Source organism: Chironomus tepperi, unplaced genomic scaffold, assembly GCF_022539635.2.
Source record: "Chironomus tepperi strain 1889 unplaced genomic scaffold, CSIRO-AGI_Ctep_v1 contig_354, whole genome shotgun sequence".
NCBI lineage: Eukaryota > Metazoa > Arthropoda > Insecta > Diptera > Chironomidae > Chironomus > Chironomus tepperi.
The window spans coordinates 597,413-616,661 of record NW_027226476.1 but is presented as its reverse complement, the minus strand read 5'-3'; the positions used below and the strand labels follow the sequence as shown (position 1 = coordinate 616,661).

At 30.7% G+C, this 19,249-nt stretch overlaps 8 protein-coding genes across 10 annotated transcripts; 5 read left to right on the top strand and 3 right to left on the bottom strand.

The window, feature by feature from the left end:
- Positions 1 to 38: 38 nt before the first annotated feature.
- On the bottom strand, positions 39 to 1,194 carry Nup37 (nuclear pore complex protein Nup37). Its single transcript, XM_070645645.1, has 2 exons — positions 466 to 1,194; positions 39 to 407 (listed from the first exon to the last, which is right to left on the bottom strand). The coding sequence occupies exons 1-2, from the start codon at positions 1,167 to 1,169 to the stop codon at positions 155 to 157; spliced, it is 957 nt and encodes a 318-aa protein (XP_070501746.1). The 5' UTR covers positions 1,170 to 1,194; the 3' UTR covers positions 39 to 154.
- A 64-nt stretch (positions 1,195 to 1,258) lies between these two features.
- On the top strand, positions 1,259 to 1,980 carry SmD2 (small ribonucleoprotein particle protein SmD2). The gene is made up of 2 exons (XM_070645875.1): positions 1,259 to 1,359; positions 1,489 to 1,980. The coding sequence occupies exons 1-2, from the start codon at positions 1,356 to 1,358 to the stop codon at positions 1,848 to 1,850; spliced, it is 366 nt and encodes a 121-aa protein (XP_070501976.1). The 5' UTR covers positions 1,259 to 1,355; the 3' UTR covers positions 1,851 to 1,980.
- On the bottom strand, positions 1,873 to 2,975 carry LOC139094719 (proteasome subunit alpha type-6-like). Its single transcript, XM_070645874.1, has 2 exons — positions 2,785 to 2,975; positions 1,873 to 2,702 (listed from the first exon to the last, which is right to left on the bottom strand). Exons 1-2 carry the CDS (start codon positions 2,858 to 2,860, stop codon positions 2,038 to 2,040), a joined length of 741 nt encoding a protein of 246 aa, XP_070501975.1. The 5' UTR covers positions 2,861 to 2,975; the 3' UTR covers positions 1,873 to 2,037.
- An 80-nt stretch (positions 2,976 to 3,055) lies between these two features.
- On the top strand, positions 3,056 to 4,785 carry Mob4 (MOB kinase activator 4). Its single transcript, XM_070645750.1, has 4 exons — positions 3,056 to 3,225; positions 3,355 to 3,518; positions 3,578 to 3,787; positions 3,853 to 4,785. The coding sequence occupies exons 1-4, from the start codon at positions 3,148 to 3,150 to the stop codon at positions 4,088 to 4,090; spliced, it is 690 nt and encodes a 229-aa protein (XP_070501851.1). The 5' UTR covers positions 3,056 to 3,147; the 3' UTR covers positions 4,091 to 4,785.
- On the bottom strand, positions 4,708 to 17,751 carry Rpp25 (ribonuclease P protein subunit Rpp25). 3 transcript variants are annotated; one of them, XM_070645751.1, is made up of 3 exons: positions 17,620 to 17,751; positions 5,146 to 5,429; positions 4,708 to 5,082 (listed from the first exon to the last, which is right to left on the bottom strand). In XM_070645751.1, exons 2-3 carry the CDS (start codon positions 5,427 to 5,429, stop codon positions 4,791 to 4,793), a joined length of 576 nt encoding a protein of 191 aa, XP_070501852.1. In that variant the 5' UTR covers positions 17,620 to 17,751; the 3' UTR covers positions 4,708 to 4,790. The 3 variants fall into 3 exon arrangements, with proteins under 3 accessions (XP_070501852.1, XP_070501853.1, XP_070501854.1); XM_070645752.1 differs by lacking the exon at positions 17,620 to 17,751 and adding an exon at positions 14,905 to 14,973; XM_070645753.1 differs by lacking the exon at positions 17,620 to 17,751 and adding an exon at positions 14,606 to 14,658.
- Positions 7,266 to 11,842, top strand: Tdc2 (Tyrosine decarboxylase 2). The gene is made up of 10 exons (XM_070645272.1): positions 7,266 to 7,450; positions 8,690 to 8,916; positions 8,969 to 9,084; positions 9,151 to 9,172; positions 9,254 to 9,283; positions 9,685 to 9,992; positions 10,133 to 10,330; positions 10,409 to 10,916; positions 10,979 to 11,234; positions 11,333 to 11,842. The coding sequence occupies exons 2-10, from the start codon at positions 8,718 to 8,720 to the stop codon at positions 11,598 to 11,600; spliced, it is 1,905 nt and encodes a 634-aa protein (XP_070501373.1). The 5' UTR covers positions 7,266 to 7,450; positions 8,690 to 8,717; the 3' UTR covers positions 11,601 to 11,842.
- LOC139094623 (aromatic-L-amino-acid decarboxylase-like) lies at positions 15,149 to 17,618 on the top strand. The gene is made up of 4 exons (XM_070645748.1): positions 15,149 to 15,614; positions 15,900 to 16,834; positions 16,901 to 17,209; positions 17,326 to 17,618. Exons 1-4 carry the CDS (start codon positions 15,291 to 15,293, stop codon positions 17,480 to 17,482), a joined length of 1,725 nt encoding a protein of 574 aa, XP_070501849.1. The 5' UTR covers positions 15,149 to 15,290; the 3' UTR covers positions 17,483 to 17,618.
- On the top strand, positions 17,687 to 19,184 carry LOC139094391 (U6 small nuclear RNA (adenine-(43)-N(6))-methyltransferase). Its single transcript, XM_070645430.1, has 2 exons — positions 17,687 to 17,933; positions 17,991 to 19,184. Exons 1-2 carry the CDS (start codon positions 17,847 to 17,849, stop codon positions 19,182 to 19,184), a joined length of 1,281 nt encoding a protein of 426 aa, XP_070501531.1. The 5' UTR covers positions 17,687 to 17,846.
- The last annotated feature ends 65 nt before the right edge of the window (positions 19,185 to 19,249 follow it).

Here is a 19,249-nt window from a genome sequence, read left to right as displayed (position 1 = left end):
GGAGAAATGCATTAAATAGCATAGAGCATAATCTTCCATTATGTGTTGAATCGTTTTTTTATTAATCATATTTTATTGATGAAAAAAAGAACAAAAGAAGTAATAAAAATAAAGATATTTTAAACAAAAAAGCATAGCTGTTTCATTTATAATTTCATGCTATAGGGATCTTATAGAAACAAATCTTTCTGTCTGATCCAGCAATTAAATATGATGAATGCCAAGTGACATTTCCAGAGTAAGCTATGATTTTTGTTGAAAATAAGTTTGAAATTGTGCTTTTTTGATGTACAACTTTCAGTTCTGTTGCTGCTCTATTACAGATGACTGCAGAGATTAGTGGATTATGTGGATGAATTGATATTATCTTTCCAACATCATTAAGTCTTTTGCTGTAGATTGGTATGCTGAGAAACACAAAAATTAGTTTTATTTCATTATTAATAAAATATTAAAGTAACTTACTCTGGCTTGGAAATATCAAAGTAGAAGATTTGATCATAAGCTATTGCAGCAACAATGCATGGGTTTTTGATAGACCAATCAAAATACATAAGAGGAGCATGAGTATAAAAGCTGTATAGTGACTGTCGAAGTTTTAAACAGTAGATGAATAAATTTCCATTCTTTACACTAATCAATAGCTTGTTTAGTTCCTCTGGATTGAATTTTACGCAAGTTACAGATGCCGAGAAATTCAATACTGAATGTTGTTCATAATTATCCTTGACAGAGAATATTTTGCATGTATGATCATCACTTCCAGAAGCGATATATTCATCAGAGAAATCTATTGAATTTATGTAACTACTGTGAGCATCAATTTTAGTCAAACAGTTGGCTTCCGTTTCGTTTGCAGAAAATACATTAATTGTGTAATTTGAGCATGATGCAAAGACGATGTTTCTGGCGATAACTTGAGAACATAATTTCAAAATTTTTGTCTCACTCTCAGCTATTTCCTTAATCTTCTTGTACTCAAAATTCGGCTCCTCAGCAGTTCCAAAATCAAATGCCAAAATCAGAATTCGTCTTTTAAATCCAATTAATATCACATTTTCACCATGAATTGATGGCAACGATGAATCATAGCAAATGATCTTTTCGTTTACATCAATTTCGTACGTTGGACGTGCTATTTGATTACTTAAATTATGTATTTTATTCATTTTTAATTTTTTTGGCAGATTTTAAATTAACGACTAAATTTGTAAACAAAAAAGTGAGGTTATGGTACGATTCGTTAAAAAAAACTTAACGAAATAAACAATCGTTTAGAAAAACATTTGCCGATTTCTGAAAAATATTAAATTCTCTTATAAAACCAGTGTATTAATTATATAAAATCATCCAGAATGTGTAAGTAATTGATTAATTATACATTAAAAATATATGTAGAATCCAAAAGCATAAATTTGTTACCAAAATCAAAATATGCTTAAAACTTCATTGCAAAAAAATGTATTCATTGTATTAATTCATTTCCAGCGCTAGCCATGAAACCAAAATCTGAAATGACACCCGAAGAGCTTCAAAAACTTGAGGAGGAAGAGTTCAATACTGGCCCATTGAGCGTTTTAACTCAATCCGTAAAAAATAACACTCAAGTTCTGATAAATTGCCGAAATAACAAAAAGCTTCTTGCAAGAGTCAAAGCGTTTGATCGTCACTGTAATATGGTACTTGAAAATGTCAAGGAAATGTGGACAGAAGTTCCAAAGAGTGGAAAAGGAAAGAAGAAAGCAAAACCAGTAAGCAAGGATCGATATATCAGTAAAATGTTTTTGCGTGGAGATTCTGTAGTCATAGTTCTGAGAAATCCATTGGCTGCGCAAGCAACTGCTAAATAAGAAAATAATAAGCATAATTAAATTTAAGGATCTTAAGTGTTTATTTTATTATTTCTCCATAATCATTCAGTTCCCTTTCGAACGAAATACAAATTTCTAATCAATAAAAAATGGATAAAAATGAAATTAATAGATACAGATTAATTCATGATAGTAATCACCAGACGAAGAAAAAAATAAAGTAGATTTAATCTTTTTCAGCAATTTCATTCAAGTGCTTCTCAATTTCATCTTTCGTTAAGGGTCGGAATTCAGGATTATCGCGAGTAACAATTGCGATTTCAATTTCTGATGACTTAAAATCAAGAGCCAATACAGTTGATAAACATGAGATTGCTAATTGAATAGCTTCATTCTCATTGTATTCAGATTTCTTCTTCAATTTCTTCTCCAAATAACTATTTGCTTCCGTTTGTTTAACACCAACGGAAACAGCTCTAAATCCACAATAATAACCAGCAGGATCAGTTTTATAGACGCAAGGTCCTAATTCGTCATCAAATGCGATGAGAACCATAGAGCATCCTAAAGGTCTCATTTCAGCATTTTGTGTATAAACTTGAGCGATGTCAGCAATTCGACGACATAAGACATCAACTGGAATTTCATATCCAAACTTGTACTTCCAGTTTGCAGCTTCATATTGAGCTCGTTGGACTTGAGATCTACTATCAGCAAGTTTGCCAGTCATTACACATCCAATCTTCTTAGTTATTCTAAACAAATGTGTAACTGTATCTGGATCAATAAGCTTATCTGGAACTTTTTTCTGAGTAGCTACAACTGCAATATCCTTTCCTTTTAAAGCTACCGAAGTGTTTCCTTCCTGATTAATCGCCTTAAATGCATACTCTGTGGATAAAATTTAATTCACAATGATATTGCATAAAAATTTTGTTGTCTTTCCGGCTAACTTTTGTTTGTGTCAACTTACCAACTTGGTACAATCGTCCTTCAGGCGAAAAGATTGTTATGTGGCGATCAAAGCCTGCGCTACTTCCTCGAGACATTTTCTAAGCACTTAGAATTGAGATTAAATAACTAAATCTCACAAAAATTTAATAATAATTGATCAAGGGTTAATATGACTTGCTTTTTCAGAAATCAGGGGAATGCAGCTAAGATATTTTGTTGCCCAAATCTGACAACACTCATATGGACATTCCGCCAATTATAAACAAATTGTGTGCTGATAAATTTTATTGTAAACGTTAAAATCTGGCAACACTTCGTTGTTTTTTTCGGAAGATAGTGAATTATAATTCAGTGAATAGAACTTTATTTTAAACATACTGCGATGGTAATGGAAGCCAGCCAACAGAATCAACAAACTCAGCCAATTGTAAGAAGAAATCGACCAGGTACTACGGCTAAAGTGAGTGAATTCCTTTATGAAAAAATAATGTTGGAAAATTTTTTGGGCTTGGTAGAAAAAAGTGAAATTTTCTATTGCAAAATTTTTATCACAATGAAATACAGTCTTATAATTTAATTATATTGACAGGAATTTTCTCAATGGCCTGATGAAAACTTCGAGGAAATGGATAGCACACTAGTTGTGCAACAATATATCCAACAAATGATTCGAAAAGATCCATCAAATGTTGAAAAACTTTTGACTATGCCTGATGGACAGGATGAAGGAGTCTGGAAGTACGAACATTTAAGGTAATCAATTATTAGGTTAATTAAATATCGATTGACAGTACATTTTATGTAAATTATAGGCAATTTTGTATGGAACTTAATGGATTGGCCGTAAAACTTCAGACTCAATGCTTTCCAGCAACATGTACTCAAATGACAGCTACTGAGCAATGGATATTTCTATGTGCTGCTCACAAAACTCCTAAGGAATGCCCTGCCATTGACTATACTCGCCATACATTAGATGGTGCAGCTTGTCTCCTAAATAGTAACAAGTATTTTCCATCAAGGTAAGAATTCTTAGTTATATTTAGGAAAAATATAGAGATTAATGAAAACTAACTTTAAATTACAGAGTCTCAATCAAAGAGTCATCGGTTCTAAAGCTCGGGTCTGTTTGTCGTCGTGTCTATCGTATATTTTCACATGCATATTTCCACCATCGCAGAATATTCAACGAGTTTGAAGAGCAAACTTTCCTCTGTTTGCGTTTTACTCATTTCGTAACGAAATATAATCTAATGTCGAAAGACAATCTAATTGTACCAATTAGTGATGCAGTTAGCGAAATCCCGGGAGAAAGCGAGGCGTAAATCTATCCTAGTTAATTCTTTTAAAAAGATTTCTCTCTTTAACTGTAATTTATAATTTAATTCCTTAATTTGTCTCATGAACTATACTATAATGTATTCTGGTCACTGTAAGTTCTGTTCCATAACTTTTTATGCATGCTAAATTAGATTTCTTAGATCACAAGATGTTTGAAAACATTTTTTTATTAGAAAGAAGCTGAATTTATGTCCTTAATTTGTCATTATTGCATTTTCAATATAAAATGAAAGATTAAAACTATTTTATAATATGATCAGAAAATTATATGATATTATTTAACGATGAAATGGAATGAATGCATACGTCTGTAGTAAATTTAAGAATATCAAACAAAATAAAATATTAATCATATTCAAAAAAAAATGTTTAGTCAAAAAATGATCAGATATTCACAGGGTTCTGTACTAACAAGCATGTTTTCCAACCCTGATATATTCCTAATAAAATCTTCAGACATCTGATTAAATCTTTAAGTCACATTTAAACAAAATAGTAGATATACATACGGAATCACTGAATAAATATTTTAAAATAAAATAAAACAAATCATCAGTTCATTTATTTTGTACATAACACAAAAGAATAAGAAGCATTATAATATTATGACAAAGAAAAATTGAATTTTATTCAGTTCAATAAAAAGTTTGAAAACATTGACTTAAACAACACATTACAAGCTGTCTATCGATTTGATTTAGATCCTTCACCTTGACCTTTTTCAAATTTCGGCTTTTGTCGATTGTGTTGATTTCCACCACGAAAATTGTTGCTTCTTTTATTCCTAAATACATAATCATCATTTTCATGTTTCTTTGGAACTGGCCAGAATTTGGTTGGGACATTTGTTTGCTGATAACTATTAGTTTTTGGATCTATTGGATCTACTGTTAATAATATGTGGACGGCTGGTATTCTTCTTGTGACAACTATTTGATCTAGTCCACTTAATAAGGGATCCCAATACTCATCAATTCTGTGAATTAAATTTTCAGATTAATTTAAAATTAATTAAAGGTTTAATCAAGAATCTACTTACTTTTGATATGCTAGTCTCGTCACTTGATTTAATCCTTTCGAATTTCTTTTCATAATTTCAGCACATGATATAGTTTTAGGAACTCCGCCACCACTTCCACTCCAAACAACTGATTTATATTCTCCAGATTTTAATGCTTTTTCTGCAAAATCCACAACATTCGATACCTTTGTACCTCCTTTGACGTGCATCCAAAGAAAATTTTCCGGAAGAATTTCAATCGGGATAAGTTCCTTAGAAAGTTCTTCTTCTACGTTCTTTCCCTTCCTATAATTCTCCATCATCTGTGAATTAGAAATGTAGCAGAATTAAAAAATTAATCAATTTCGGCATGACAAATAGAAAACTTATAAAGAATTGTGGATTATGTCATAATCCACATGGATATACCAATTAAAAATCGATTTCTCTATTTGCGTACTTTATAATAAAGGAAAATCCTTCATAAGTCATACTCCGTCATATGTTAAAGTAAAGGAATTCACTTAGTATTTTGAAAAAAATAATCAATACTTCATTCATACTTTTGTTCATACATCAAGCAAGTCAATAAACAGATGACTAAATTCATTCACAAACCTTCGCAAACATAATAGGCACGATGATTCATAGGCGGATTGAATTTGAGGAATTTAGTGTCTTTAAAATTATTGACGATTGCATATTTTGCAGGATAACCCAATTGACAAATGCCATCCTTAGTTTTACTATCCATATAAAAATTTCCTCATTTTCTCCCTTTTCACATTCTTTCACACTTCCGAGTATTATCTCTGTCGTAAGACTTTAGGTAGGAAGAAGCATCTATAGACTAGGGGTTGAAAATTTTGTTCATGAATATTTCTTGTCTGTTATAGAATACTGCACAGCATTTAAATTCCAAATCAAGTAATGAGTTGACCACCCTCAAACGTAATCCCCGCCCATCCTGAATTTCTTAGGGATGAGTAAATTTATAATCTAAACCACTAATTTACAAAATTAATTTAATATCCCTTCGTAAGGATAACCAGAAATGTGAAACCTCAAAATTTAATAAAGTATCAACTCAATAAATGCCTAGAGTCAAATTAATACTAGCAATTATCTTGCTGTTGAAGATTATTGGACAGTATTGAACACATTTAAAGATGAAAAATGAATATTAATGCAATAAACGTGGTGATGAAAATGTCAGGAATGCAAAAGTCACTCAAGACATCATGCAAATTCAATTTATATTAATTTAAACTGTGAAACTCCTCTAAATTTAGAAAAGAAAGCAATTTGAAATTTCACATTTTAATAGTATCGAAATGCGTGGGTTGTGAAAGGAATTTAAATGACAACAATTAGAATTGAATAATGCTTCTCGAAATGAGATCAACAAGATGCGACATGACAGTTTCACTCACAAGACCATCACAGACATATTGACGATGCCAATGTTATGACAAATTAATTGAAAATGCGTCATACACATCAATAGGTTGATTTTTTTCATTTAAATTACTTTCCTTCTCGTACATACACAAATTCGTTGGGATGGTACATATAGTGTGACTCAGAAAGAAGACTATATTAAGCAATACTAGATATTTTGAATTCATTAATGGTTATGTAAAAATGTACTCTATTGTATATTTAATTGAAGTCATAGCTTACAACTGACTATATATCGATCTCAGGGAAAGTAAACAAACATTGTATGTTAAGCTTATAAATCACTTAGCTTATGCAATGTTGTGTAACCCAACAGAACTTTCTTTCTGGTCCCTACTTCCTGTCATGATCACTAGTCAACATATACTATCAAATTGAAGCTATAGTCTCAATATAACCACAAAAAGAAAAGAACTACCACAGAATCGAACTAATATTTTCATTCCAACACACATATTAAACGAACACAACAACAAATCGTCCTTTACATCTATGATAAAAATTGCTATCATCTAATCTAATCCAATGAATTAAGTTGGATGGAAAGGAATAATAATAACGAGAATATGAAAAATTCTTGAGCATACTGTTGTGTTAGAATTGACAGCTTCTACTAGCGCAATAAACGGAAAACTCGTCATACCATCTTCAAATAAAATTATCCTCGACGGAGCGATTTGATGTCAGTTCTAGTTTGATTTTCGAAGTGAAAAGTCGGAAGGAAAAAGGAGGAAAAGCCTTACATTGCTTTTATTCTAAGTGAAAATTAAATTAGTTGGATTAATATTACTCAAAGACAACCTTCGTTGGATTACATTGGATTATTGGATTCTAGTTCAAGGCAAAGAAGAAAGAAACTTTTGTTTGTGAATTTTTAATTATTGTACGTTGATTCGAATTAATCATGAAATTTAATGTGAAGCTATAAAAATTTATTAATTAATAATTCCATATTCAAATTTATGATGAAAATTTTTTAAGTCTTCTATTGATTTTTCGCATGAGTAAATGATCTAGCGATGATGATTAAAGAAAAATTAATTTAGAGAACAAATCATGTATGGAAAATTTGAAATTTTAATGGAATAATATTGCAGCAATAGAATAAAATTTATTTAAAGTGAGAATTTAAAAAAAATTCTTGAAAAATTTAAAAAATTTTTAAAAAAAATACACAAATTTTAGAAATTTCATAGTGTCTTTAAAGCTTTACAAAACAGAACTAGATATTCGAAAATTTTAATTTTGCATTTTCTACAATTTCATTTAATCCTTTTCAATTTGAAACAATATTTTAAAAAACTTTAATTTTTGAATTAAGTTTAAGAAAAATTAATATTGATCTGAATTAAAAGATTCTTATTTTCTCTCAACTTCAACTGTAATCAATGCCATTTTATTGTTGTGAATCTCCGATCAAATTTTCTCAAAAATATAAGAATCTTTCTTTTGACTAGAATGAGATGAGAAAAAAAATATAAATCATATTAAAGCTTCTGAATTTAATGCCAACCAAATCACTGCCTCGACTAAAAAACAAAATTTGTTAAAAGTTTCCATTCTTGTCGACTATCGAAGTTATTCATATTCTGCTGTTACAAACACATTGATACATTTTGTAACAAAATGCTCAACAAGTAGCAAGGAGAGAAAAATTTCCCCTGCTATGCCACAAAAAAATGCTAAATTTTCTTTTCTCGCAAAATATTCATTCTCCGTCATTCAAAGTTGATTGAGCATTTCATCAATGCTTATATATATAGAACAGAATACAATTTTCATCATGTCATTGAGAGAAGAATTTTTCTTTCTATGGAAATGGAATCGGAAAAGAAAATTCCGACGCGTTTCAATTTTTCTCCTCATTGTGTATGTGAATAATGTAGTGGCACAATATGAATGTCAATGAGACCAATAAGAGATGAAAAATCAATTATCAAATGAAATTTTATTCGCTTATTTTTTCAACAATTTGCTTGAATTGAATGATTCAATTTTTGTTTAAGACATTTTCAAGTATTTATGTCAATTAACATGCACAGAAGTAGTTCTCGCAAAAATAAGAATTTTTGCATTTGACTGCTTCATACTTGACCTTATCCTTCATATTTTTACGATATAGACAATAAAAGAAGAAACTTGAGGACGTCATGGATAGCAGTGAATTTCGAAAGCGTGGAACTGAAATGGTGGAGTACATCTGTCAATATTTGGAGACGATAGAAGAAAGAAGAGTAACTCCATCAGTTGAACCGGGATATTTACGAAGTTTGATTCCATCAGAAGCACCTTTTAAGCCAGAACCATGGGAACAAGTCATGGATGATGTTGAAAATAAAATTATGCCTGGTAAGATTTTCGTCTTGATATCCAGCACAGCTCTACTATTATTGCATTACAGGTGTGACACATTGGCAACATCCTCATTTTCATGCATATTTTCCGGCGGGAAATTCATTTCCATCAATATTAGGAGATATGTTAGGCGATGCAATTGGATGTATTGGATTTTCATGGGTAATTCCTTATTTGTGCTTTGAGCTTTTAAAAATTATTAAATAAAATTTTATATAATTACATTAGGCTGCTAGTCCCGCATGCACAGGTAATTTCACGTTTTCAGACTTTCTGTTTTAAAATTGGCAATCCAAAAATTGTTTATAATTTCTATTTTTTCAATATTCAGAGCTCGAGACGATTGTTTTGGACTGGTTAGGTGAGTCATATCATATATTACTTCTGTTTATTTTAAAGCAAGATCGTGCTAATGATTGTGTGAAAAAAGTCTATATTGAGATTTCTCAATATTTTGAAGCATCCCACATCAGGTGTCTGTTAATCCATTAAAATAATTTTTTCCTTAATATTTTGGTAGTAGCTTAAATTGCTCCATTTGTTTCTAATATTTCGTCTATTTTTAATTTTACAAATTACTAAATATAGACTACAGAAAAACGTGATGAAACTTTACGTTTTAAAAGTAAAAATAACTAATTACATACGTATTTTTTGTAAATATTAATTTAAGTAAATTTTCATGCGTACGTGTCCGATAATATTTGTACATGCTTCCTACAATTATTGATCTTATGAACAACCATTTCTTTTCCTTATTAGGCAAAGCAATTGGACTCCCAGATGATTTCTTAGCGCTTAAAGAGGGCAGTAAAGGTGGTGGCGTTATTCAAACATCAGCATCAGAATGCGTCCTTGTTTCTATGCTAGCTGCAAGAGCACAAGCAATTAAGCATTTGAAACAACAGCATCCATTTGTTGAAGAAACTCAACTGTTGTCAAAATTAATTGGTTATTGCTCAAAAGAAGCTCACAGTTGTGTAGAAAAAGCTGCTATGATCAGCTTCGTAAAGTTGAGAATTTTGGAACCAGATGAAAAAAGCAGTTTAAGGGGTGATACTTTGACTAAGGTAAGTATTCAAGATTATTTATAGTGTCGATCAATCAAGCTGAAGTTTATAAATCAATCACAAAGATACTTAAGACAGAGTAAATTTGTATAAATATTTAGTTCCATTAGAAGTTTTTAATTTCCACAAATAAATCATAGGCAATGGAAGAAGATGAGTCAAAAGGGTTAATTCCATTTTTTGTATCAACTACATTGGGTACAACTGGTGCTTGTGGATTTGATGCTTTAGAAGAAATTGGAGTGGCTTTACAGAAATTCCCGAATGTCTGGCTACACGTTGATGCAGCATATGCTGGAAATTCATTCATTTGTCCTGAATTAAAGTATTTATTAAAGGTGAGAAAATGTTTAAAATTAATTTCAAGATGGCGATAACTAATGACGTCATCGTTTTATTCTTGTACATGTATTCAGGGTATCGAATACGCAGACTCTTTTAACACTAACTCAAACAAATGGCTTATGACTAATTTTGATTGTTCGTTATTGTGGGTACGTGACAGAATTCGCTTAACGTCAGCTCTCGTCGTAGACCCTCTATATTTAAAACATGGATATTCTGATGCCGCAATTGACTATAGACATTGGGGTGTTCCCTTGTCACGTCGTTTCCGTTCACTCAAACTGTGGTTTGTGTTGCGAAATTATGGTATTTCCGGATTACAAGAATACATTCGACATCATATTCGTTTAGCAAAGAAGTTTGAACAGCTCGTTTTGAAGGATAAACGATTTGAAGTTACCAATGAAGTAAAGCTTGGTCTAGTATGCTTTCGTTTAAAAGGTTCTGATAGAATGAATGAAAAGCTTTTGAGCATTATTAACGCATCCGGGAAGCTACACATGGTTCCAGCTTCGGTCAATGATCAATACATAATACGATTTTGTGTTGTTGCTCAAAACTCTACTGATGATGATATTGGTAATTCCTTAGTTTTTTTTTTCAGTATTTTTCATTATTTCAATAATTTATTTATCAATTAGAATATGCTTGGGAAACCATAACTGACTTTGCAACAGAATTATTAGAAAAGGAACAAGACGATGAGTTTGTTGAAATTACTGAAGATCTTCGAAAGAAGCACACACTCGCTCAAAAACGATCATTCTTCGTTCGCATGGTTAGCGATCCGAAAATCTACAACCCAGCTATCAATAAAGCTGGAACGCCAAGGATTTCTATGGAAGTTACATCACCAACAAAAGATGGCATTCCTGTTACAGTTCAATCACCGCCACAGTAAGATTTTTTGTTTATTTTTAGAGATCAAGAAGATTAAAACGACATACCAATCAAGAGAGATTAATTAAACAAAAATGATTTTCTATTTTTTGTAGTGAGTCATCATGGATTTCATGGCCGTTAGCTTTCTTATTCAACAGTACAGACGATGGCAGTAGCGGAAAGAATGATGTTATGTTGCGATTTCGTCATTTGGATGTCAAAATGGGCTCATCACGTCGTAATTCTGCAACAGGGAATTCATCTCCATCGCCTGATGGTGAAAATGGAATATTAAGTCTCAAATCACCTAAGAAATCCCCACAATTAATGCGCAAACGTGGTACTTCACCAAATATGAGAGCAAATGGAAATTCCTCTTAAATAACTTCTTTCCTTTCCGCTTAAATAAAGGAAAATATTTTCCTCATGCTTGAAAAAATGAACGCCAAATATAGTCCGAAAGTTCACATTCAATGTTTCTCCTCCTTCATAATCTATAACGCCGTAAAAATGAAATATCATCACATTCACAGTGAAAATATACAATAAAATATATAAAGTACATATTGCAAAAAATATAATTATAATAATAATAAGAAAAATAAATTGAAAAGTCCAAAATAGCAGAACAAAAACAGATTTTCTGTCTTATTTTCTGCAAAAATCAGATGGGAGCAAAAAATATCGTCATATGAAAGGAATTTAAAAGCACGTGGTAAATAGACCGCGGAGTCATTTGGGGTTTTGTATATCGACAAAAAAAGAAGAATTTCGTCTACATGATGTAATGAAATAAAAAGAGAACTGCGAAAATGAAAGATATTAAATTCATTAAATATTTACTTCCTCGTATTCCCCACAAAAATGTGCTCAGATTCTCATTTGCTTTAGGATATTGTTAAAATTTTACTCTTTGATGATGATCAAATACAATTTTAAGAGGTTTAGTCAGCAACAACCCAACCAATATGGCCAGTTTGTGATAATCAAATATAATAGTCTTTATCACCTTTTTTAGCGCAATTTGTTTAAATTTACTTTGGAATCAAAGTTTACATTGACTTTACAATGTAAAGCTATTATTATCATATGTTTAGTAGGCTAACATATGTGCGATTCATAGACATATTTAAAAATAGAATAGTAGTTCGTCAATCCACGTTTCACCTTGATATTAGGTCTGCTAATTGTTTCAATACCATGAACATCTGTCATTTGTAACTAGAGGGAAGTCAATTCTCAATGACAACTTTTGATGATTGACACTTTAATTGTTAGTTTAAGATAAATTTCAAGTGACACAGAAGCCGACACTTGAGCAGATAGTAGACAATATAGATATTTAGGTTCCATCAATAATCTATGACGAATTATAAATGAAAACAAAGGAAACCCCAGCACAGCAAGCATCAAAATGACGTTGCAAACCTTAACTTCAAATATTTACACAGAGCTTACTCTATATTTAGCATAACATCGTCATGTACTTATTTGAACTCCTATTGAATTATCATAAATTGAAAGAGCTAATCATTCATTACGGATATATAAACTTGAACCCATTAAATACTCAAGTTCTAATAAATATTTTAGAAAGCTCATCAATAAGGAAACATGTGGGTGCGAAACTATTTTAATATTTTTTTATAAAAATAAATGAAAACGTCATCGACATGCTCTATGAGAAGAAAATTCCCTTTTTTCAATAGGAAAAAAATCCTATTTTTAAATGCTTCATTACCATATTTAGCATCAATTCATTGGATATGATGTATTGATTAATTTATGATTCATTTACATTTTCCAATAATAATAATTACAATGTCTTGAACTAAAGAATTTTCACATTAACATGATAAGAAGATCGCGCCCATATTTCACACATTGGATATAAACAAGACGATGAATTTACAGTTTACAATTGAACTGAAAAAATTTTTTTGCTTATAATATTTCAATCAAAGAGTTTTCATCTCACTGCTGTATTTACCAGTATCCAACATATGTGAGTCACAAAATTAAAAAAAAAATTGAGAGTTAAAGGTTCCAAAGGTTAAAAATCTGAATATATTTGATGATACAGCAAATCGTGTGTAGAAATATATACGGTTAGTAGAAATGCAGACAATTTGACTATGTATACGACTGACTTATTCATATTGTTAGTTTTTCGTGTAAACATCAATTTTTGACAAGTGCTTGTAATTTCTTTGTACGGATCTTTTGGTCTCTCGTTTTGAACTCGTTTCGATGACGTAAATTTTCTGCTTTAAACCTTTGCTAATGTACAATTAGTTCCGCATTATCCGCGATATAATATTTGGCACTTCAGAGTGGAATTCCAATAATCTAATGATTTAATGAATGAACTTGATTTAAATTTGAATTCCCCAAATAATGAATCACAATTAGGTCAATACCGGTATTAATGCTTGTAGGATGTCTTAAGATTTCATCATTAGAACATGAATTACAATATCTATCATATTATTTGCCTGGAGACGCCGAGATGTCGGTAACTTTATGAAAATTGTACGCGATAAATTTTTATTTAAATTTATGCCACAAAGTAATACTACTTCATTGTTTTTATTGCATCATCCACGATAATAAAAAAATGATAATGATTTATTCAGTCATTTGGAATTTTTCAAAAACATTGATTGGTATGAAATGTTTACTTTTATCGTAAGGTTAGAGAACTCGTTCTGATACTGCAGTTTTTTGTGGTTTTTGCATTTATTAGAACCAATCTATCATTTAGTTGATTTTGATAAAACCTAACATCTCAAGGTTTGACTAGATAGCTAAAGTAAATATAATTCAGTAATTAAAAGTATCAAGCAGGGTATCAAGTTTTGAGTTTTGAAGATTTTTCAAATGCTTTTTAGAACTTTCTGCTTTAATGCTAACAATTTAAAAATCGTATGAAGTTTCCCATAAATCAATTATATAGTTATTACTCTGCAGATCCAATTGTATCGAAGATTCATGTAATAACATTAGGTTAACAAGGTAACAAAGCTGACTAAATCTAAAAATTCAATATAATTGAATAGGATTGAAAATTTAAGTTTTTCACGAAAGAAGCTTGAATACAGAACGAATATTTTTAGTCTACACATAAGTCCAATTTTGGACATCTCTCGATTTTTGAATTTTTCCTCGACATATTTTCTCAGTTCCGAGAAATCAACAATAGCCGAACTTGAATGAATTCATTTTTCATCCATGTCTTTTTCACATTTGTTTACTACTATTGAGAATTTAAAAAATTTGCATAAACAATTTCCGCAAAAGTAAAAGTAAAAGGCGCAAACAGAATCATCTGAGCCTCCTTTTTAAACTCCCACGAAATTGAAGAAATATTTCTATTTTTAACTCACATGTTCTATTAACTGTTTAATTCCTGTTTAAAATATACAATACAATGTTTATGACTTCATGTCTTGTATGAATAAACGCACGTTTTGGACTAATATGTAAAGCAAGTGACTTTTCAAATCTCAAAGTAATTCTTAATTAATCGAATGAAATGAAAATAAACTATCGAAAAATCTCGTTTTATTACTCAGTTCATCAGATACTCATCTCTAATGTAAACAAAATTGTAAAAGTGAAGACTTCACTTGGCAGAGCATTTATTTCTCTCAAATATTATCTCTCGTAATTGAAACTTCCTTACCAAAACTAATTCCTAGTGCTAACGAACTAAAAAACGCTCGCTGCGTAAAAAACTGTTCGAAAAACTAACAGGATATTTAGAAGAAATGAATAAAAAAGCTCCGAGAATGTGTGAGCGTAGTTCACATGAATGTGAGAAAGAAATATATCCACCCTGAGATAATGCAATGTACAAAGAAAGAAAAAAATTATTTTATATATAATTGAGATATTCTCATCGGAGCGAACCATTCTCATAACTGATTTCAAAGAGTTAAGATCGAAAGGAAGGAAAAAAAGTAGTGGAAGTTAAAAGTAAAATTGTATAAAGTGAAAAGAGCGAGATTTATCATAGCTTAAACAAATAATATAATTGTGCTCAATAAAAAAGTTAAATAAGATAAAAAGATGGCAAAAAATTATGAGGAATTTCGTACTCATGGCAAACAAATGGTTGACTACATTTGTGATTATGTAAAAAATATGGATCAGAAAACTGTAGCGCCAATTACAGTTGAACCCGGATTTCTCGCACCACAACTTGCTAAAGAAGTTCCAGAATTACCAGAAAGTTTTCAGGATATTTTGGATGATTTTGAAAAGAAAATTATGCCTGGTGTTATGCATTGGAATCATCCAAATTTTTTTGCATATTTTGGAGCAGGGAATGCGTATCCTTCAGTATTAGGCGATATGTTAAGTTCCGGAATAGCAGCGATTGGATTTTCGTGGGTAAGTAATAAATAATAACCAGTGCGATCAAAATATGAGATATTGTCTATACAACATGTCATTCATTACTTCAAAAAAGAATCGAAAGATCAAATCTGGCATTTTAGACAAACAAAAATTACACGGAATCTTTTTGAGCACACGAAATGAATGTACACATTCTCTCTTTTGTTTATTCTGTGTTTCGAAATCTCTTAATCATTAAATAATTGTTAATTCTTGTTTAATTTATCTGATTTTTTTTCTCATAAATATTTTTCTTTAAACTTTCATACAATTTATTAGGCCTCGTGTCCAGCATTAACAGAATTGGAAACAATCATGCTTGATTGGTATGCAAAAGCATTAGATTTACCCGATTTTTTCCTTAGTAAGAGCAGTAATCCCAAATCTTTGGGTGGTGGTGCCATTCAATCATCCGCATCAGATGCTATTTTTGCGTGCATGTGTAGTGCTCGTGCACGTGCCATTAAGAAGCTTAAAGGGGATAATCATGAAATTCACGACAGTGTATATTTACCACAATTAGTATGTTATGCTTCGTCCGAAGCACACAGTAGTGTTGAAAAAGCCGCAAAAATGAACTTGGTCAAGTTGAGAATCATTGAGCCTGATTCACATGATTCAATGAGAGGCGATGCTTTGGAGAGGGCAATTGAGACTTTAGGAACGACAAGTCAAGTGGCGTTTGATAATTTAGTGGAAATTGTAGGAACGACAAGTCAAGTGGCGTTTGATAATTTAGTGGAAATTGGAACTGTATGCAAAAAATATCAATCATTATGGTTTCACGTTGATGGTGCTTATGGTGGAAATTCTTTTCTCGTACCAGAAATGAGAAAATATAAGGCAGGAATGGAATATGTTGACTCATTTGAAGTGAATCCTAATAAGTTAATGATGACAGCATTTGACTGTACATGTATGTGGGTTAAGAATGTTCTAACCTTCACAGAGGCTTTTGCTGTTGATCCACTTTATCTGCAACATCAACACGATACGTCAGTAGTTGATTTAAGACATTTCGGCACTCCTTTAAGTCGACGATTCCGGTCTCTTAAACTATATTTCATGTTCCGAATGTATGGATTGAAAGGACTACAAAGTTACATAAGACGAGTAATAGCGATGGGCAAACACTTTGAGAAACTCGTGAAGACAGATGAACGATTTGAGATAAGAAATGATGTCATTCTTGGACTAGTGTGCTTTAGATTATTGTAAGTCTGTTTATTATTACATTTCAATTTTTAACTTAAATAATGATTTCTTTCATTTAAATATAGGCATCCTGATGCCATAAACCAAGAATTTCTTGCTCGAATGAACGCATCCGGAAAAATTCATTTAACACCAGCAAAAGTGAAAGGAAAATATGTTATTAGATTTGTTGCTAACCAAGAGAATTGTAATGAACAACAAATAGACAGTGCATGGAAAACAATACAGCAATTCGCTGATGAGCTCGTCGGAGAAATTAAGCCGGTCGAAAAGAAAGTCCGTCCAAGACTCAAGAAGTTGGACCGAACACATTCACAGCGCTTCTCATTCACCCGAAATGTATCGCAAGAAATCTATGAGAGACAATCAAGCATGTACGTTGCGATCATATTTATATCTTTTATATCATGATATATATTTTTTATATCGAGAACTTTAAATTGAGCAGTAATGAAACTAATTTAAAATGATTTGTCCATTTTCATTATAGACAAAAACTTATGGATGGAGCTACACCGATTGTTGTTATTGACACAAACGATATACTTCTAAGTCTACAGAAGGCTACTTTGCAGAATAAAGAAGTTCAAGAAAGAGAGAGAATAGAAGAACATCACAGCAAATGTAATGGAACTAATGGAGCTTAATTTATTTTTGTATTTGTGTAGTATTACGATAGTATTTTATTTAACTTATAAATATAATTAATATTGTCAAATGTCTCTCTTTAACTTTAATAAATTTATCTATTGACCGTAAATTTAATATAAATTTTTCCACTTACATGTTGATGACTTTTGATTTGTCTAATTTAAATGATGATTTTTGATGTTTTTAGTCACTGTATCACTCTTAATTAAACTAAATTTCACTAAAACTTCAAGAAAATAAGTTTTTAAAAATGTGATTGTTTTTGTTTACAAAAAATTGGTTGCTTCGTTAAAGTTTCGTTAATTTTTTTTTACATATTTTCTAAAACAAAATAGATGAATTATAAAATAAATAACAATAATGCACTCAAGGAATATCTACAAAACTCCACCAAATTTTGATGATCTAAGGAAGTTATTTCCAGAATTTGCAGAGAAGGTTCATGTCGTAAGTATCTTAAAAAGTGTTTTTAGCCGGTATTTATTTAACTCAATAATTTTATAGGATGTTAATGGGAAAATAAAATTGGATTTTAAGGATCCAGAATCAATAAGGATATTGACAAAATGTTGCTTAAAGAAAGATTTCAATTTGGACATCGAAATTCCACCAGACAAACTATTGCCAACTTTGCCGTTAAGAATTAACTATATATTATGGATTGAGGATTTACTAAATCATTGTGAAATCAAAAGTGAGATTGTAGGAATAGATATAGGAACTGGTGCATGCTCAATTTATTGCTTATTATCTGTAAGAATGAATAAAGATTGGAAGATGTTTGCATTAGAAATTGATAAAGAGAATGTCAATTATGCAAAAGGTAATATTTCAAGGAATCAGTTAGACGAAAAAGTAGTTTTAATAGATCAAGAAGGAGGTGACAAAATTTTTGAAAAATTATTTGCAGTCGATGACAGTCAAAAGACATTTACAATTTGCAATCCTCCATTTTTTACTTCAGAAAAGGAAATGACTCAAGGAGAAAACCGAACCGGTAAAAGAAAGAGACATCATTTGAGTCCGATGAGAGAATCTTTAGAAACAGTTTTCAGTGACGGTGGAGAGCTTGGATTTGTGACTAAAATTTTAAACGAAAGTCTTGAATTGACCAATAAAATTGACATTTATTCGACAATGTTTGGATGTAAAAAGAACTTTGAGAAATTTTTAGCACTTCTGAAAAGTCATAAAATTGACAGCTATACTACCACTGAACTTGTACAAGGAAAGGTCTATAGATGGGCTATTGCTTGGAGTTTTTCAAGAAATTTATCTAATTTTGAGAAACAAGTTAATCAAAAAACAGAAAAATCTCGAAATGTTCTTAAGCATGTGATTGAAAATGCAAATTTTACTGAAATTCATGACTTGATTCTTCAAATCCTAAAAGATTTAAAAATTTCTATTAAATGTATTAAATGTGAGCACAATAAATTATATCAATATGAACTGGAAGCAGTCGATAATACATGGTCAAATCAAAGAAGAAAAAGAAGAGCTGAAAAACGGAATGAGAAATTTGATGATCCAGCAAATACATCTTCTCAAAATTTAAAAATGGGATTTGAAATAAATGAGAAAGACAATTTTATACAAATTCAAATATTTTTTGTCGATGGTAACATGTCTAGAGATTCTGTAAATCAAATTTTACAATACATTAAAAATAAATTAAATGTAATTTTAGGTACTTAAAATAAGTGAGAGATTTAAAAAAAATAAAAAAAAAATCCGTTATGAAATTATTTAAAAGTTGTCTT

Bases quoted from the DNA above. Each gene is read 5' to 3' on its own strand.
- Nup37 (XM_070645645.1), bottom strand. From the start codon at position 1,169: ATGAATAAAATACATAATTTAAGTAATCAAATAGCACGTCCAACGTAC. The intron at 408-465 runs GTAAGTTACTTT...TGTGTTTCTCAG, and splicing joins TTTGATATTTCCAAGCCAGA to CATACCAATCTACAGCAAAA.
- LOC139094719 (XM_070645874.1), bottom strand. From the start codon at position 2,860: ATGTCTCGAGGAAGTAGCGCAGGCTTTGATCGCCACATAACAATCTTT. The intron at 2,703-2,784 runs GTAAGTTGACAC...TTTTATCCACAG, and splicing joins AGGACGATTGTACCAAGTTG to AGTATGCATTTAAGGCGATT.
- Mob4 (XM_070645750.1), top strand. From the start codon at position 3,148: ATGGTAATGGAAGCCAGCCAACAGAATCAACAAACTCAGCCAATTGTA. The intron at 3,519-3,577 runs GTAATCAATTAT...TGTAAATTATAG, and splicing joins TGGAAGTACGAACATTTAAG to GCAATTTTGTATGGAACTTA. The intron at 3,788-3,852 runs GTAAGAATTCTT...TTTAAATTACAG, and splicing joins AACAAGTATTTTCCATCAAG to AGTCTCAATCAAAGAGTCAT.
- Rpp25 (XM_070645751.1), bottom strand. From the start codon at position 5,429: ATGATGGAGAATTATAGGAAGGGAAAGAACGTAGAAGAAGAACTTTCT. The intron at 5,083-5,145 runs GTAAGTAGATTC...TTTAATTCACAG, and splicing joins ACGAGACTAGCATATCAAAA to AATTGATGAGTATTGGGATC.
- Tdc2 (XM_070645272.1), top strand. From the start codon at position 8,718: ATGGATAGCAGTGAATTTCGAAAGCGTGGAACTGAAATGGTGGAGTAC. The intron at 10,917-10,978 runs GTAATTCCTTAG...TTTATCAATTAG, and splicing joins CTCTACTGATGATGATATTG to AATATGCTTGGGAAACCATA. The intron at 11,235-11,332 runs GTAAGATTTTTT...TATTTTTTGTAG, and splicing joins ACAGTTCAATCACCGCCACA to TGAGTCATCATGGATTTCAT.
- LOC139094623 (XM_070645748.1), top strand. From the start codon at position 15,291: ATGGCAAAAAATTATGAGGAATTTCGTACTCATGGCAAACAAATGGTT. The intron at 15,615-15,899 runs GTAAGTAATAAA...ACAATTTATTAG, and splicing joins CAGCGATTGGATTTTCGTGG to GCCTCGTGTCCAGCATTAAC. The intron at 17,210-17,325 runs GTACGTTGCGAT...TTTTCATTATAG, and splicing joins TATGAGAGACAATCAAGCAT to ACAAAAACTTATGGATGGAG.
- LOC139094391 (XM_070645430.1), top strand. From the start codon at position 17,847: ATGCACTCAAGGAATATCTACAAAACTCCACCAAATTTTGATGATCTA. The intron at 17,934-17,990 runs GTAAGTATCTTA...ATAATTTTATAG, and splicing joins TTGCAGAGAAGGTTCATGTC to GATGTTAATGGGAAAATAAA.